The 17,116-nt window shown below is 42.3% G+C and overlaps 1 protein-coding gene across 1 annotated transcript in view; it reads left to right on the top strand.

The window, feature by feature from the left end:
• Positions 1–17,116, top strand: part of tanc2a (tetratricopeptide repeat, ankyrin repeat and coiled-coil containing 2a) — a 106,821-nt gene that overhangs the window by 56,225 nt on the left and 33,480 nt on the right. Inside the window, 6 exon segments of the mRNA XM_039824231.1 lie at positions 2,601–2,769; positions 5,717–6,028; positions 10,202–10,327; positions 11,897–12,163; positions 15,035–15,171; positions 15,937–16,168. Coding sequence (XP_039680165.1) covers positions 2,601–2,769; positions 5,717–6,028; positions 10,202–10,327; positions 11,897–12,163; positions 15,035–15,171; positions 15,937–16,168 — 1,243 coding nt within the window.

The raw sequence follows: 17,116 nt of genomic DNA, 5'->3' as shown, positions 1-17,116 counted from the left end.
GCTGCCAGTTCTGCCGTTGTTTACCTTTTTCTTCTTCTTCTAGTCCGTAGAAAGAGCAACGTTCAGGAGAAGACCGCAACTAGTGTTGCGAGCACCAGCGTGGGTATAAATAGTCATGGCGATCCCATGACGTCACATGCACGCGCCAGCTGGGCTGCGTCTAGTATATAAGAGCCTTTACTCGGCGTCCTGTTTTCTCCCCATCATCCAAAGCACACAGTTGACAACCTGCAGGTGGAGGCGGTGGAGACAGGCTTGGACATACACGCTGTGGAATTGTCAGTCTCGCAAGCGGTTTCAGGGAAGTGGCGGCATGTGTCACCGGTACAAGCCTACAGATGTCCGCAGACACGGAGTGCGGAAAGTGTGTCAGAGTTGCGCCTGTGTGTGTGTGTGTGTGTGTGTGTGTGTGTGTGTGTGTGTGTGTGTGTGTGTGTCGGGCCCGCCCCCGCAAAGCTCCGACCTGCAGACAGCAGAAGAAAGTAGCTCCACCTTCGCCAAAATGAAGACTGAAAAACAGAACTATTTTGGTACAAACATTTACTCGCCATGTGGCAGATAGCCACATAGATATAGATAGATATAATTTATTAATTATATATTATTTAAATTTAATATTTAGTGTTTAATAAATAATTGTTAAATGTAGTACAGAGTCTGTAGTCTATCGCACAAACACTTGAGGAATGCTGCAAACATTTGACAGCCAGTACGAATTGCCTGGAAGAACCAGAACATACGTGTCCCAAACGGCCATTACACAACTGTACAACAGCGTGAAAGACGAAGGACTAAAGGAGATCAAAGACATATTGTGGATATTTAATATGTCTTCCAGTTCCAGTGTTAAATATTCTTTAGAAATAAAAGTGTATTGATCTTTGAAAAGGTGTACCTGCATTATTATGCCATTATCATTATATTAGATGAAAATGGTCTTGGAACGACAATATTATCGTTTATCGCAATCATTTCTGGGACAATTTATTGTCCAGCAAAATTTGTTATCGTGACAGGCCTACTCAGGAATATTGCTAAACTGAAGACCATCCTGTCTTCTGGTGATATGAAGACTGTCACCATTGCATTAATCTCCTCCAGGCTTGATTATTGCAACTCACTGTACCTGGGTGTTGGCCATTCCTCTTTGTCTCGCTTGCAGCTGGTGCAAAATGCTGCAGCGAGACTTCAGACTGGCACGAGGAAAAGAGAAAGCATCACACCGATTCTAGCATCCCTGCATTGGCTACCTATTAAATACAGGATTTTAAGATTCTTTTATTTGGTTTTAAAGCCATTCATGGTCAGGCTCCCCAGTATATTTCAGAACTCCTCAGCCCCTACTACAATTCCAGTCCTCTTAGATCCTCGAAATCAGTTGTTTTTAACTGTTCCTCGATCGAGGTTAGTGGGTAAGGGAGATCGTGCCTTTTCTGTGGCAGCTCCAAAGTTTGGCTATAATCTCCCACTTTGTCTCAGATGTTTCCCAAAAACACACATCTCAAGACATATTTGTTCTCAATGGCCTTCGGTTTTTTGCATTTTAACAACATATTGTACTGTATTTTCTTGCTTTTGTTGTTATTTTTATTTGTGTTATTTTATGACTCCTTTTGCTTTGATTTTAGCTGTTGTGCTGTGCCCTTCAATTTGTACAGTACTTTGGTCAACTTTGGTTGTTTTAAACGTGCTATATAAATAAACTTGACTTGACTTGACACATTGCGGCGACGTAGACAGCAACAACTGTGATTGGTCCACTCGGCCGTGGCTTGGTAGCGTTGCATTTCCCCACGACTCGTTTCCTGGTTCTCCTTCTCCATAAACAACGTGAAATCAAGGAGAGGGTGAACTTTTCCTGCTCCAGATTTCCCACCGTGGTCAGAAAGAACAGGGGAGACACTTTGTTTCTCTCACTATGACTCTAGAGTCGGTACCCACTCCGAAGCTAATCCCCGTTACTCTCTCACTCGCTTTTCAACACACCCCCCACGCACACACACACATGCCGGCCCTGCTATGCTCTTAAAGACATCGAAATTGCGGGAACTTGCAAAAATTGCGGGAACTTGCAAAAACTGCGGTTTGATGAAAAAGAGAGAAAAAAGTGATTCCCCCAACACCCTGCTTTTCGATGATGTTCAAATACGTCACTTCATAACGTTCCCATGGTAACAGGGGAAAATGGCTGCTCTTGTGTGAAGTAAACGCAACATTTTTCAACTTTCTGCTAAGATATATGTGACTTTTTTGCAACAAAAATGCGGGGATTGTGAAATCATGCAAGCCCCGCATATTTTGCGTGGAAATCGGCAATTTATGCGGCGAAAGTGCGGCATATTTGAAAAAATGATTATGCATTGAATTATGCATAATCACGTTTTCCTGGAGGGACTGGTTTATAGGATACTCATAACACTGTGTAAATACGTTGTTTTTACATTTTGTATCACATAACTTGGATATTAAGTGGAAAGTCTTTTTGTTCGCGACATTTCATATATATTCCTGCTGTTTCTGTCTCCATTCAAATCTAAACATGCTTTTTGTCTCTATACATGCATAAAAGCTAAAGATACAATCTCTCCTCTTTCCCACAGAGGATCTCTCCGTCCTCCAGTCTGGCCAGTAGCTGCACCTCCCCCTGCTCCACACTGCAACCTCCTGCTGGAGGGGAGGGCAACGACGACAACAGGCACGCCTCCTCCAACCACGCCTCCGTCACCTCCCCCACCTCCACCCTGGAGAGCAGAGACAGCGGCATCATAGGTGACATACCGCACTGTCCATTAGGGCTGGACGATTCGTCGTTTTCGAATCGAAATTGCGATTAATGTAATGTGAATATTTTGGATGTTTGGTGTAGAGCCCTGCATGGGGCCGTTTTCTTCATCCCGCTCCCGCCTAATTTCTGACCATTACCGCCCACACCCGCAACGTGTGTGTTGCACTCCCGCCTGCTCCCGCAATGTGTATGTCCACTCCCACCCACACCCGCAAAACTCTGAGAATTTAAGCCTGCACAATAATAGAGATGCATTGATTTTGTGTCTTCTCCCGTCCCGCATGAGAAAACAAGTCATTTTATAGGCTAATAGGGAGAAGATGCAGGGAAAGAAGGCAGGTGCTTGCTGCTGTGAGAGGGGGGAGGAAGGAGCAAAGGATGAGGGAGCAGGTGGACGGAGCCTCGGAGCTCCCCCTGTCCTGGGAGGCTCAGACACGCTGCTGGTGTCTGCTCATAGATATACAGTATATATATATATATATAAGCCTATCTATGGTGTCTGCTGGCGTAGGGGGGTTCCAGGCTACATCCCGATCCCGCAGTGTTTTTTTTTAGCCGTCCGTTCCTGCTCGCAGCAAAGTTCAAACCACCCGCAACCGTGAGATTTGCGTTGGGTCCCGCGGGACCCAATTCCAATGCAGTCCTCTAGTTTGGTGTAACATTTGGTTTAACATTTTTTATTCCTCTTTTTATTATAAAATTCCAGTTTCCAGGAAAGTACTGTAAGTAATCTGATATTTCTTTATTGGAATTGTTCATTATTATAACTTTAGCTTTTGTGATAAATGTTCTGTGTTTGACTGTTGAATGTTCCACGCTTTATTAAAAGAGAAACCCTTATTGGCGGCAGTTCATATCTATGTTCTCATCCTTGCATAAGAATATGGAGCAATGGTATAATGCTCCATGACATGTTGTATCTGTTACACAGTGAATATTGAACTTTTGCTATACTTCAAAAAACAAATTGCAAATAGAATCGTAATCGCAATATCTTGCTGAAAAATCGCAATAAATTTTTTTTTTTTTTCCCAAAATTGTTCAGCCCTACTGTCCATACAGCTTCTTCAAAAATAAACTCTTAAACTGCTAAAATCAGGGTTTCCACAGGCTCTTAAAAAGTCTTACATTTCAAAATCAAAATTGAAGGCATTTAAAAGTCTTAAATCAGCTGAAGTATTGTGTCTAGGTCTTAAATACTTTTAAACAGGTCTTCATTTTTCTACGGCCATGTAATGCTACCTCTAATGCTCATTCTAACGCTCCCGCAGCGCTTTAGCCTGGGAAAACCCTGACGAACATCCGGCAAATTTGAGATTTGCTCTGCAAGTCAGTCTGGCCAAGAGCCCATTCAAGCCCATTTCCAATTTTTCCAAATCAATGCACCAATCACAACCGTTGAGGCGGGCTTTACACCAATCACAACCGTTGAGGCGGGCTTTACACCAATCACAACCGTTGAGGAGGGCTTTACACCAATCACAACCGTTGAGGCGGGCTTTACACCAATCACAACCGTTGAGGCGGGCTTTACACCAATCACAACCGTTGAGGCGGGCTTTACACCAATCACAACCGTTGAGGAGGGCTTTACACCAATCACAACCGTTGAGGCGGGCTTTACACCAATCACAACCGTTGAGGCGGGCTTTACACAATGACGATGCCATTTTAAAAGTATCGTTTTGGTTTTTTCCGATAACGGTCCTAAAAACGATACTTTTAAAATGGTGTCGGTGCCTAAGCGGTGCCTGAATGGATACTTTATAATAAAGAAGAGCACGGCTTGTGTATTGCTCAGGCCATATGGTCAAATTAAAATGATTTGTTTAAAATGTAATAACAAGTACTTATAACAAAACTTATATTACCAGTCAACGAAAGCTGATTGGCTGCAATTTAAATTGCATGTTGGTCACATTTGTAGTCGTAATACATATTATATTTGCACTAGAACAACAACACCACAAAATAAAAAGAAAAACATTCTAAAGCGCTGCTAGCCTGGTTGACACCAGACCCGTTCGTATCGTTTTTAGGACCGGTATCGAGAAAAAAAAAAAAAACGATACCTAACCCTACTCTGGGCCCTCCACAGGGTGACTAGACACCAGTCCTAAACTGCGAATGAGGAAATCGGAGAATTGTTTCAGATGATGTTTCCCGACTCTGACACCTGATGTTTTTTGTTTAGTTTTTAATGTCGTGATATAGGTCTTAAATTGAATTCATGATGGTCTTAAAAAGGTCTTAAGTCCCTGACACACCAACCCAATAATCGGCCGTCGGACAGTCTGGCGAGGTCAGTGAATCGAATATGTTCGGTGTGTTTCGTGCCGTCGTCCGTCTGAGGGGCTGTCTGTCTTCATTTTGGCCAACTTGACATGTTCAGTCGGAGGCAGGGCAGTCGGGACTCCCCGGAAATGGCGAGCGGAATGAGCGTGACTAGAGTCTCTCAAAATCTGACGAAAATCTTTTAAACTGACCTTTGTCGATCTGAAATGAAGACAGATTCAGCAACTGCATGGCCTATTTCTCGCTTAAAATGTTTTCAGAAACACGTTTCAGTGAACTATTTTAGTACAATATGAGATCGTATTCTGAACGGCCGCCATGACAGTCTGGCTTTGAATTTCCGGAGAAAACAAACCCACGTGACGCGTTCGTCCAATCAGCTGCCGGTTTTCATTTTTTGGGCAACAATACAGATTAGCGCCGCCTGCTGCTATGGAGACTTATTACGTCTCGTCTCTTCAGTGTGTTCTGAGGCACTTTTTGGACCAACTCGGGGAGACTGATCAGTCCGACTGGCTTTTCTGCCGACGGTCGGCCGTCTGGTTGGTGTGTAACCGCCTTTAAACGGTCTTAAAGTTGACTTGGTAAAACCTTCAGAAACCCTGAAAGCAGTCTTTCCCTTGCTCTCTCTTTCAGCCACGTTGACCAGCTATTCGGCTGAGTCGGCAGCCGAACGGGACGACAGCGGCAAGGATCCCGGTGACGGTTACCGCGGCAGCAGCCTGAATCTGTGGCAGCAGGGGGGCCGGCCGGTGGTGGCCTCCAGCTCCTCCTCCTCCTGTATGGCGGCGGTAGGAAGCGCCAACGACGGCTCCCTCTACAGGGTGGAGGACGTCATGGCCGCCTCCACTTACAGCCTCAACAAACTCCACCCTGGCTCCGCCCTCTCATCAGGCTCCACCCACTCCATCCCTCTCTACCTCATGCCCCGGCCCAATTCAGTTGCCGGTAAGATAGTCTATCTCGACTGGATAGTTCCGGTGGGTTGACCCTCACTTTCCGCTTTCTTTGACTTAGCTTTAAACTCCAGTCGTATCGAGCAACATTAACCGGAACCTCTGAGCAACAGAACAGACTGAAAATGGCAAATTGCAGATATCCGTTAATAGAGATTAACAAATGGATAGTCTCGCATTGCCAGACCTACAGTAGCTCCAAAGTGCTGTTGGAGTAAAGGTCTGGCTCCTCCACACATACATTCCAGGGTAGGAGAGAAAACCGCTCTGGGTTGTTTGCATTTCTTTAGTGGGAGGCACTAAGGTCAGTGTAACGCTTATCAGTTCAATTTTCTAAGCACAAATGGACATTTGGAAAAACAGAAAAATGGGTTTCATTTTTTTCCGCCTTGACAAATAAAAAAAATGGATCTTTAAACTGTTTTTCAAATTTTCTGTTTTTCATTCAGAGGATCAGAAATTTAGAAAATTACAAAATTGCGTCTGGGCTCCAATTATTCAATACTGCAATGGTATTCTCTCCCTCGTTCCGCCTAGCTAAGCCCCCCCCCCCGCCCCCCCCCTCGAAACCATCAGTTGCAAGCACCTCTGACCCCAAAGTCTATCAGTTTTTTTTTTGGTCCATATGCAGTTAATGACCTGCATATTCCGCAAAGTAGAGGAAGAGAATACCATTGCAGTATTGAATAATTGAATAATTTGTCAAGGTGGAAAAAAAATTGGATATTTGAACCCATTTTTCTGTTTTTCCAAATGTCCGTTTGGGCTTAGAAAATTGAACTGATAAGCGTTACACTAAGCGCAGGACACACAACGTCTCAGTTAAGAGAGTAAATGCTGTAAACACAGTCTTTGTTTGTGGTCGTTTCCCGAAGCGAACCGAGTTTGAGAACGGCAACACACAGAGATTGGAAGGTGAGGGACATCAGGCAGTGATCCTGGAAATGTGCTTCCATTGATCCAGACTAACAAATTGATGGTGTGTGTGTGTGTGTGTGTGTGTGTGTGTGTGTGTGTGTGTGTGTGTGTGTGTGTGTGTGTGTGTGTGTGTGTGTGTGTGTGTGTGTGTGTAACTCTAGTGGTTTTCAGGCCTGCAGGACACTCCCACACACTATTTTCCTGTTAGGAAGGAAATACGTCACTCTTTCTCTACTATAGTGACCTCACTGGTAATGGTGAACAAACAAAGCCTTGCTTCCATGGTCATTACGTATGTGTGTCCACTCTGGGTTTAAAACAGGGCTTCTAACAGGCAGAGGCCTATGTAGTTGGCCACAGTAACAGCCTAATGAATGACAGTTATACACAAGTTGCATACTTTCAACATTTAAAAAAAAATACACTTTCTTTCCAAGGAGATAAGAAGATTGATAGCAATCCCACGCCTGTTTAAGTGCGGTGCTGGAGACAAGAGGTGGTTAGCCTAGCTAGCTAGCATTAAGACTGAAAGCACGGGGAAACATTAAGCTTGGCTTTGTCCAAATGTTAGGGAATGCATACCAACACCTCTAAAAACGAGGTGATAATGAGCTCCATGTTTTGTAGCGTGTTACGTGTGGATGCAAAAACAACCGGACTGAAAAACAGGGCAACACGTTCCCCACGTTCCCTTCTCATCCTCCCTTTCCTCTTTTCCTCTCTCTGTGTCTCCATAAAAAACTAAAAAGGAAGGAAGTGACATGTATGACTTTTCTCAAAACACGAAACACACACACACACATACATACACACAGGATACGCGGCACAGCCAGCGCTGGCATTCTCTGTGGCGTTAAAGGGTTGTATGTGGATTGATTGGATCACACTTTGGGTAGGTTTCTGTCCGTTTTTTTGTCTAGACAAGTTACATTTATCCATGCTTTGTTAGCTTTCTGATCAGCTTTCTAGTGGCTGTAGTAGAAGTCTCGACACTGCACCCCCTCGGACAATATCCTACTAATCCTGCCTGTCCTTCTCATCTGCGGGACCGCTGTGGGTCTTCACGCAGTTTTGAAACAGACTTTTTTAGTTTTTTAAACTCTAGATTCAGTTTGTGATTTAGATAGTGGCATGCAGGTTGTGGATTTATTTGTTGTGGCCGACCCCTGGACACTGAAGCTGAAATAGGATCGGCAAAATTGCCAAGCTGTGCGTCATTTAGGAACATTTGTTGACGACGTGAGGTTGCCGGGCAACCAGCGTTGAATCCTGGAGTTCACCGCTCAAGGCTTAACAACTACTCTGGCACATAACCCCCTCGTAAAATCCCACCTTCTTTTGTTCCTTTCCTTACCTTTTTGTTACCGTTACCTAAACATTTGGACAGAACCAAGCTAGCTGTTTTCCCCTGTTTCCAGTCTTTGTGCTAAGCTAACTACTAGCAAATTAGTTACACTCAAATACCATTGTAGGGACTTTGAGAGAGAGTCTGTAACCATAGGTTTACAAGAGCGTACAAAAAGAACAATTACACAAATGGATAGTCAAAAGGCAACCAGATGTGGCCGGGTTGGTTCAGTGGGTAGAGCAGGCGCACGTATACTGAGGTTTACGCTTCGACGCAGAGGTCCAGGGTGCGAATCCGACCTGTGACAATTTCCTGCATGTCTTCCCCCTCTCTCTCCCCTTTCTCACCTAGCTGTCCTATCGAATAAAGGCGGAAAAAGCCCAAAAATAATCTTTAAAAAAAGGCAACCAGATGAACTAGTTACTGCGTCACACCTCAGGTTAGGTGTGTGTGTGTGTGGGGCGGGAGATTTAAGAGGCGCTGGATCGTTTTAAACAATATTATCAAATTTGATTATTAACATGATAATCAATATTTTACTTTAAATATCACAGTTATTGTCAGTGATGGAGTACTCGCTGCTCTCTGGACTCGTGACTCGAGCACTGATGACTTGGACTTGTGGCTTTATAATAATATCGAACTTGGAAGTTGGATGAAGTTTCTGACTACTTTTATGTGTAATAGGCAGTGCGTACTCAAGTCCTGGACTCGAGTCCGACTCGACTGTGCTGTGGTCTGACGAGTAGGGCTGTGCTCGATTGAAGAAATTCTTAGTCGACTAACACTCATTCAATTGTATCGACTAATTGATTAGTTGATTTAATCGACAGATCTGTAAATCTGAGTTTCTCCGCAAAGAGTCACACAAAAGCACCACTTTAATTCTCGTGTTTACCAGAGATGTGCTCGTATGTTTCTTGGAAATAAGTCATTCAGCATGAAAACAGCATAAAACACGACTAATCGACTAAAGAAATCTAAGTTGACTAAGACCAAAACGACCGATTAGTCGACTAATCGACTAAGAGGGAGCAGCCCTACTGACGAGTCCACATTTCAAATTGTTTTTGGAAATGATTGACGTCATGTCCTCCGGGCCAAAAAGTTCAAAAGCCAGCATTTGTGATGTATGGGGGTGTGTTAGTGCCCATGGCATGGGTAACCTGCACATCTGTGAAGGCCCCCATTAATGCTGAAAGGTACATACAGGTTTTGGAGCAACATATGCTGCCATCCAAGCAACGTCTTTTTCAGGGACGTCCCTGCTTGTTTCAGCAAGACAATGCCAAGCCACATTCTGCATGTGTTACATGTAACAGCATGGCTTCGTAGTAAAAGAGTGTGCGTACTAGACTGGCCTGCCTGCAGTCCAGACCTGTCCCCCATTGAAAATGTGTGGCGCATTATGAAGCGCAAAATACGACAACGGAGACCCCGGACTGTTGAGCAATTGAAGTCATACCTCACGCAAGAATGGGAAAGAATTGCACCTACGTAGCTTCAACAATAAGTGTCCTCAGTTCCCAAACGCTTATTGAGGGTTGTTAAAAGGAAAGGTGATGTAACAGTGTTCAACATGCCCCTGACCCAGCTTTTTTTGAAACGTGTTGCTGGCATCAAATTCAAAATGAGTGAATATTTGCACAAAAACAATAACATGTATCAGTTTGAGCATTCAATATCCTGTGTTTGTAGTGTATTCAGTTGAACATAGGTTGAAAAGGATTTGCACATCATTGTGTACTGTTTTTATTTACGTTTCACACAACGTCCCGACTTCATTGGAATTGTGGTTTGTATTACTGTCTATGCATAAAACAATCTTTCTTCATCTTTTTCTCTCTCTCTCTCTCTCTCTCTCTCTCTCTCTCTCTCTCTCTCTCTCTCTCTCTCTAGCCACTAGTTCTGCCCACCTGGAGGATCTAGCCTATCTGGATGAGCAGCAGAGACACATCCCTTCAAGGACGTCCCTCAGAATGCCCAGACAGAATTCTGGGAGCCGTAGTCAACAGGACCAAAGAGGTAAAGGCATACAAAAACGCACATGAATGTTCTTTCAGACATACCATACTATTTGTTACTCCATGGTATGGGTGAATACTCAATTCTGATTGGCTGCAGGGTGTCCATAAAAAAGTGTTATATAACACCTACTAAAGGAGTTCCGGTGAAACTGACTGATTACCGTTCAAAATGATTGCGCTACAATAAAATGAAAAGAAAGAGAAAATGTGAATCTGTTATTTCCAACACTGTGTAGCTAGTCCTTCAGTGCCTAGTCCTCTGAACACCACAGGATGGCGCTAACACATAAGTTTCAGGTGTTAAGTTACAAGTAGGTTACACTGCCCCTCTAAACTAACTTTGTTTCACAGTGAATTACGTTACCTCACATCCCGTTCACCGTTTAGGTTGCTACTTTAGGCTGCGGCCAATGGTAACATGGCAGATAGTTTGTTCGTGAAAATCTTTGGTTGCGTCCAAAATTGCATACTCTGCACTACATGCTCGACATGTATACTATCGTTCAACATACTTTTGTGTAAATATACAGTAGTGTGTATCTTTTTCGGACGCACTATGAGCCTCCTTGCCGTTGGAGGCGCGTAGCCATGGTAACCCCTGTCGACTTTAGCTTTAGCGGCATCACCAGATAATGTTTAAATTACTGAAAAAAGGTAAATAACTACAACAGTCGCAGGTGACAAAATCACAGATTTAAATATGTAGAAATGACAATTACAGCGTTATTACATGAAAGTTGTTGTTACTACCGCATTGCATTGTGGGATACTTATGCTGGCGTAGTGTCCAGTATTGCATACTGTAATATTTTACCAGAAATACAAAGTAGTATACAATTCACATACTATTGGTTTCATACAAAGGTTTCCGACATACTAAAAAATCTCACATACTTGTTTTAGCGTACTAAATAGCATGTTAGTATGGAATTTTGGATGCAGTACAGATATTGTTTTGGGGACAATGACGTGGCTGGATAGCTAGCTTGTCTTGTTATTAAACATACTGTTATTGACTTTGAATCTTGCTAGCATAGCATTAGCTTTCTGGCTCGTAGCTGTCTGAGCTGAAGGGTTATATATATATAATATAATATAAAGTAATGGTTTAAAAAAAAGTTATTTGGCAAGTAGCCTTGCATTGCCAGACCTTCCTCCCCAGCGCTGCGGAGGAAAGTCTGGCTAGTCCACACAGCATTCCAGGATGGGAGAAAAATGTGCTCTGGTTTCAGCTGGTTTAGTTAGCATACCAACTCAACATTTATTTTGTTGTTACTTGTGTGTTAGCTCACTTAGGTTTACTTATTATATATTTAAGTACTTAAACGTTAATATATTCTTAAATTGAAATTATTTTCAGTTAAGAAAAGACTTAATCAGTTTAGGAATCGGAATCCTACATCCAGGCGAAAATGAGGGACATCCGGGGGATCTTCCATTGCACCTGAGCAATCCGCTAAATTAATCGTCGTCGATATAGACTATTTGGACATCTCGTCGGGCATTAACCCTTACACAAACAATATTCTAATACTCCTCTCCTCCTCCCTCCTCTCTTCTCCTGCAGTTCGTTTCACTCCGTCTCTCAACCTGAAGCCCCTCCACTTTGAGGTCCCGGGTCTCTCGTCTGATTGGCTGTTCACTGGCAGGGAGTGGCTCTTCCAGGAAGTGGACGCTTGTCTTCGCAGTGGTGACCCATCAACCAGTCAGGGCGTGGTGATCATCGGCAACATGGGCTTCGGCAAAACGGCCATCATCGCCCGCCTGGTGGCGCTCAGTTGTCATGGAAACCGCATGTCGCCAACTGCCACCAGCAACCAGACCATGCCTAAACGTAAGCAGAGAGAGACGTTAGTGTTACACCAATCAAGTTGCCTAAAGCGGTAATTGCGGTAACTGTTTTTGGATCTTACTTCCCGGGAATGTCGACATCCAGTTCGTAATACTTCAAATGCACGGGCTTTCGTCAGTGGGCCATAGGCTCAGTCACCGTGTTAACTCATTCGGCGATAGATAGCGACTTAACAGGAATTAATTTAACCCTTGTGTTGTCTTCCTGTCGACTATGCAACTTGTTGTCCTCCCCGGTTAAACATTAACACCTGTGCTTTTTTTGTCAGCACTAACACCAACTCAATACCACTAGTTTTACACTTTTTTTTGGAACTAATGGAACTTTTTAAAGTTAAAAAGCTGAAATTATGAATTATTTTGACTGATAGAGGAATGTATGTTGAAGTTTAGTCAGGAAACTGTTTCAAAACCATTTAAATATTTTTTTTCAAAAGCTGTAGAATTGAATAAAACACCCAAAATTCAATAAAAATAGTGAACTGATCCTTTAATTTACCTGTGAAGTGCGTTGTATGGAACCATCCATGTTATTTTTGGGAAATTAGGTTGAAAGAAACCCAAATTTCTAATATAGAAACTTTGAAAACGGGTCAAATTTGAGCTGAGGACAACAGGAGGGTTAAATGGAAAATCGTTGAGATTATAACTCTAAGGTTCAATATCCAGGCTTCCTCCTTAAGGAGCTTTTCACCAGTCTTAATCGTATTAACTTAGCCATGCAGAATATAGCTTGACTGGTGTTATTTTTACATCATGATCCAATGAAGCCTGGCACCTTGTGCGACTTGACAGTAGAAAATCCCGAGCTGAAGTTAGGGACCGCCTCTAAAGTGACAGGGTTTCCGCGGGGTCTTAAAAAGTATAAAGTCTAAAATTTTAAAATCAAAATTTTAGGCCTTAAAAAGTCTTTAATTCGTTCTACATCTTAAATAATTTCAAACAGGTCTTAAATTTTCCTACGTTCATGTAACGCTACCTCTAATGCTCATTGAAATGTTTTTTTTTTTTAATTCTGTGGTGTTGTAGGTCTTCCTTTCACTAGTCCAAATATAAATTGCTGTATATGTACAGATCATTATGACTGTGTCGCTTTTATTCAATTTGAATAATTTTATTATGTTTGCAAGTACTTTTGTGACTCTGCATTCCATTGTACTTTTATGTCCTGATATAGGTCTTAAATTTGACTTTGAAACCCTGAGTGAATGCAAACAGAGTAAAAAAAAAGAAAAAGACCTTTTCTGATTTTTGTCAGTAGCTTTAAAATTATAATTAAAAAATAAGAAAATAGAATAAAAAAGCAACATTATAGAAATGTCTTCAACGTTTATTAAGCCAAGGACCGATTAACTGAGAGAGACTGATCAGGGACCCCCTACTACATATATTGTATACAATTAAGTTGCATATTTAACTTAACCTACAATACATATGGGCTGCCTAAAGCCTTTTACATAACTGTTTAGTGCATATCATTCTAAGCTATTACAATAATAATTGTTGGCACGATTTTATAAATCATGTTTTAATGTGTCAGTGGCATACTGAATACTGATTAACTATCTGTGTATGGCTACCTTAGTGACTACCTTACCATTAGGCCAGTAAGTCTATCATCAATGTTGTATTTATCACAAATAGGCTGATTTATATTTGCTAATAATATTTTGGATTCATGTTAAGATATTTTAATTTTTGAAAAAAAAGTTCAAAGAATTAACAATAATTTGGTGGCCCCCCTGCAGTAACTCTGGGGACCCACTAGGGGTCCTGGACCTCCTGTTGAAGATCTCTGTTTTACAGTATACCCAGCACTTGATAGGCGCTCGAAAGGGAACATAGTAAATTGTTGGCAGGAGCCAATGTCACGTGCTTGCCAAAGGATCCCCTAGTGAGCTGTTCCAGTCATGAAGACAACCTTAATCATTCTGTAAGAAACCGCTGAGTCATCATGCAGAACCCAATAAAATCAGCCAGACTCACAGTCGAGCCAACCACCAGAAAAAAACAAAAAACAAACATGAAATCATGCAGTGGAAAATAAAAACAGCAAAGTCATAGAAATACAGTTGAGAGTAAAGAAGGCAACAGCCACGGAGAAACAAAGACATGGTTTGTGTCTTCTCGTCATCTTTACGGAGATTTGAAATGTAGAAAGAATGTGATATTCCAGTGTTTTTCCTGATTTAGAAATGGGTCTTTGGGGGGGGGGAGGGGGGCGGGGTAACTACTAGGGGTGGGAATCACCAGAGGCCTCACGATACGATATCGTCACGATACTTATGTCACGACAAGATATTATTGCGATTTTAAACATATTGCAATATTCTGCGATATATTGCAATTTATTACCTTTTAATTCCCCCCAATTTCAAATGATGTCCCCAAAAGGGAACTTCTGTTTCATCTAAAAAGATAAATGTCTCTGTTTGTTCATCTCACTTCAATTTTATTGCTGCAAAATGGGATTGTCAAGCAGACAAACTGACCAACACATATATAATAATAGATCAATACTTGGCGTCTGTGTATCAATACAGTATTGCCACGGAAAATATCGTCATACTGTGCTGTATTGATTTTTTTCTCCCATCCCTAGGGACTACGCCTTCAGTAAGACATTAGCGCTCCTATTCAAGTTAATGTTCTGCTTGTTCAACGGTTGTTTGGTAAATTCCTATTAAACACATTCAGAGAGGATTTGGAGTGCTATTTTTATTCTCAATTCTTATCATTTTGGCACTAGTGATTTTCCTTTGGTGCTGGCGAAAAACCTCTTTGAGGGGGGGGGGCGCCAAAAATGTCTCCATGCAAGAAAAACCCTGTATTCATGGATGGGCTTTCACTCCAGATGTAGAGGCTGTTTCTTTCTCCCACGACTCCCTGGGAAGAGGAGGAGGGGGAGAGGAAGGAGGGGGAGGAAGCTGTCCCGGGACTCCAGAGATGAGGAGAAGACAGGAGGAGGCGCTGAGGAGGCTGGCGGGACAGGTAGGATCTACTGGATCACACAATACGGCTCAACGGCGGCTACGTTTCCATCCACTTGTCAATCCAGTAACCTTAAGTTGGCTAAAGACATTCATGCGAATAAAGACGGGAACGTGTGTTTCCATTAAACGGCTTTAAAGTGAATAAAAACCAGCGCGCGATGACGTCACATGCTGTTTTGCGCTCAAATTGGTACATCAAATAGATTTGAGGCATTTTTACGGTGTTTCCGTTCGTTTTCGCACTGAATCGCACTACATTCAAGCTGACATTTGCGAAAAACGATTGCGCCGTCTACCAACAAGTGGTTTATATTGCACAAGCTGTAAATGTGCCAGCTGATAGCCACGTATCACGCTACAATGAGAAAACGACGCTATCAAGAAATCGTTATGATGATGCAGATGCACGTAAATGCCAGGCGACAACTATCTAACATAGCCGTTATATTTTGCTCATAAATTATATTTAAAAGAGTTTAGAATGTCAACTCAAAGAAAGCCCAAGGCAACGGATATCCGGCCTAAATGAGTGAAATCCGGCAGAATTTTCGTCGCAACGGAGCAATCCCTGAAGTGGAACGTTGAGGATATAGACTAACCTGCTATTAATATGGATGCTACACAAAATGCCTCTCCACTGATTTGTAATGCCGAAACAGACACATTTCGTCACAACATTTCTCTCCAAATCCACAACATCCAACTCAACGTCTTGCTAAAATCCACAACTCATGCTAATATGTCTCCCTGTCTGCCTCTGCAGGTAGTCTCGTATCACTTCTGTCAGGCTGATAACTGTCACACCTGTCTGGTTCCCGAGTTCGTCCACAACATGGCGGCGATGCTCAGCGACGCCCCTCAGCTGTCGGCCTATCGGGAGCTGCTGCACCGGTCGCCACAGCTACAGAGCACGCTCAGTCTGCGCTCCTGCATCCAGGATCCAAGCTCCGCCCTCCAGAGAGGGATACTACAACCACTGGACGCTCTCTACACAGGTACACTGAGAGTGTACTGTATTCTGATAGCTTCACTGTAGTAAACAGACGAGACAGTACTTTATCTGTTCAATATTGTTTTTTTCCCCCAGTGTTGTTATGTAACAATACAAATATTTCGTCACTGTACTTAAGTAGAATTGTCACATAATTGTACTTTACTTCATTATTTATATTTCTACATATTACATACATATACATATATTTCTATTTATATATTCTTTCTATACATTTCCCCTAAGCATCTTTGTTACTCATTACTACAAAATAAAATCAGAAGAAATTTGTTAGACAGCACAAAAAAGAAGCAGGTTTGGCAAATCATTGCTCCTAGATTGCAAGTTGATGCACGTTCCATTCCAATTCTGTTTTTCTCTTTTTTGATGTCCAAATTTGAAGAATTCAGAATTTGATGTTTAAGAAGGTGCGGAAAGCCTTTATAATATGCTTTACTATAAGGAAGCCACAATAAAGTGCACCATAACATTTATTTTTTACTTTTACTTCTAATAATTAAGTAAATTTAGAAAATTACTTTTCAATCTTAAAGCTCTAGTGCGTAACTTTTTGATATTAATGAACGCCCGTTACATTCAAACTGTTGCCAGACGAGTTGCTACAAAGCTAATTAAGACTATCGGCTCCACACAACTCTCTCTGTGTTTCTCAGTATGGCTGTGTTCAGAAGATTGTGGCGTCCGGCGAGTGAAGATAATGACCTCTTCTGAAGAGTCCATCATGTTATTTTAATCCTCCGTGTCCTCCTTGGCTACTAGCAACTGTGTGGAGGAGTGGTGGCGGCAGTGCGCGATTACGGAAGGCTTATGTCATCTGGACGCGTCAACAGTTTTGTTGTCATTACTTAGAATTCCTCATTGGGGAGACAGAAACTACGCACTATAGCTTTAAGTACAGTAGATATCAGATACTTTAAGACTATTACTCATG

The sequence above is a fragment of the Perca fluviatilis genome, chromosome 15 (genome assembly GCF_010015445.1).
Source record: "Perca fluviatilis chromosome 15, GENO_Pfluv_1.0, whole genome shotgun sequence".
In the NCBI taxonomy this organism is placed as follows: domain Eukaryota; kingdom Metazoa; phylum Chordata; class Actinopteri; order Perciformes; family Percidae; genus Perca; species Perca fluviatilis.
This window is presented reverse-complemented; position numbering and strand designations above follow the sequence as displayed.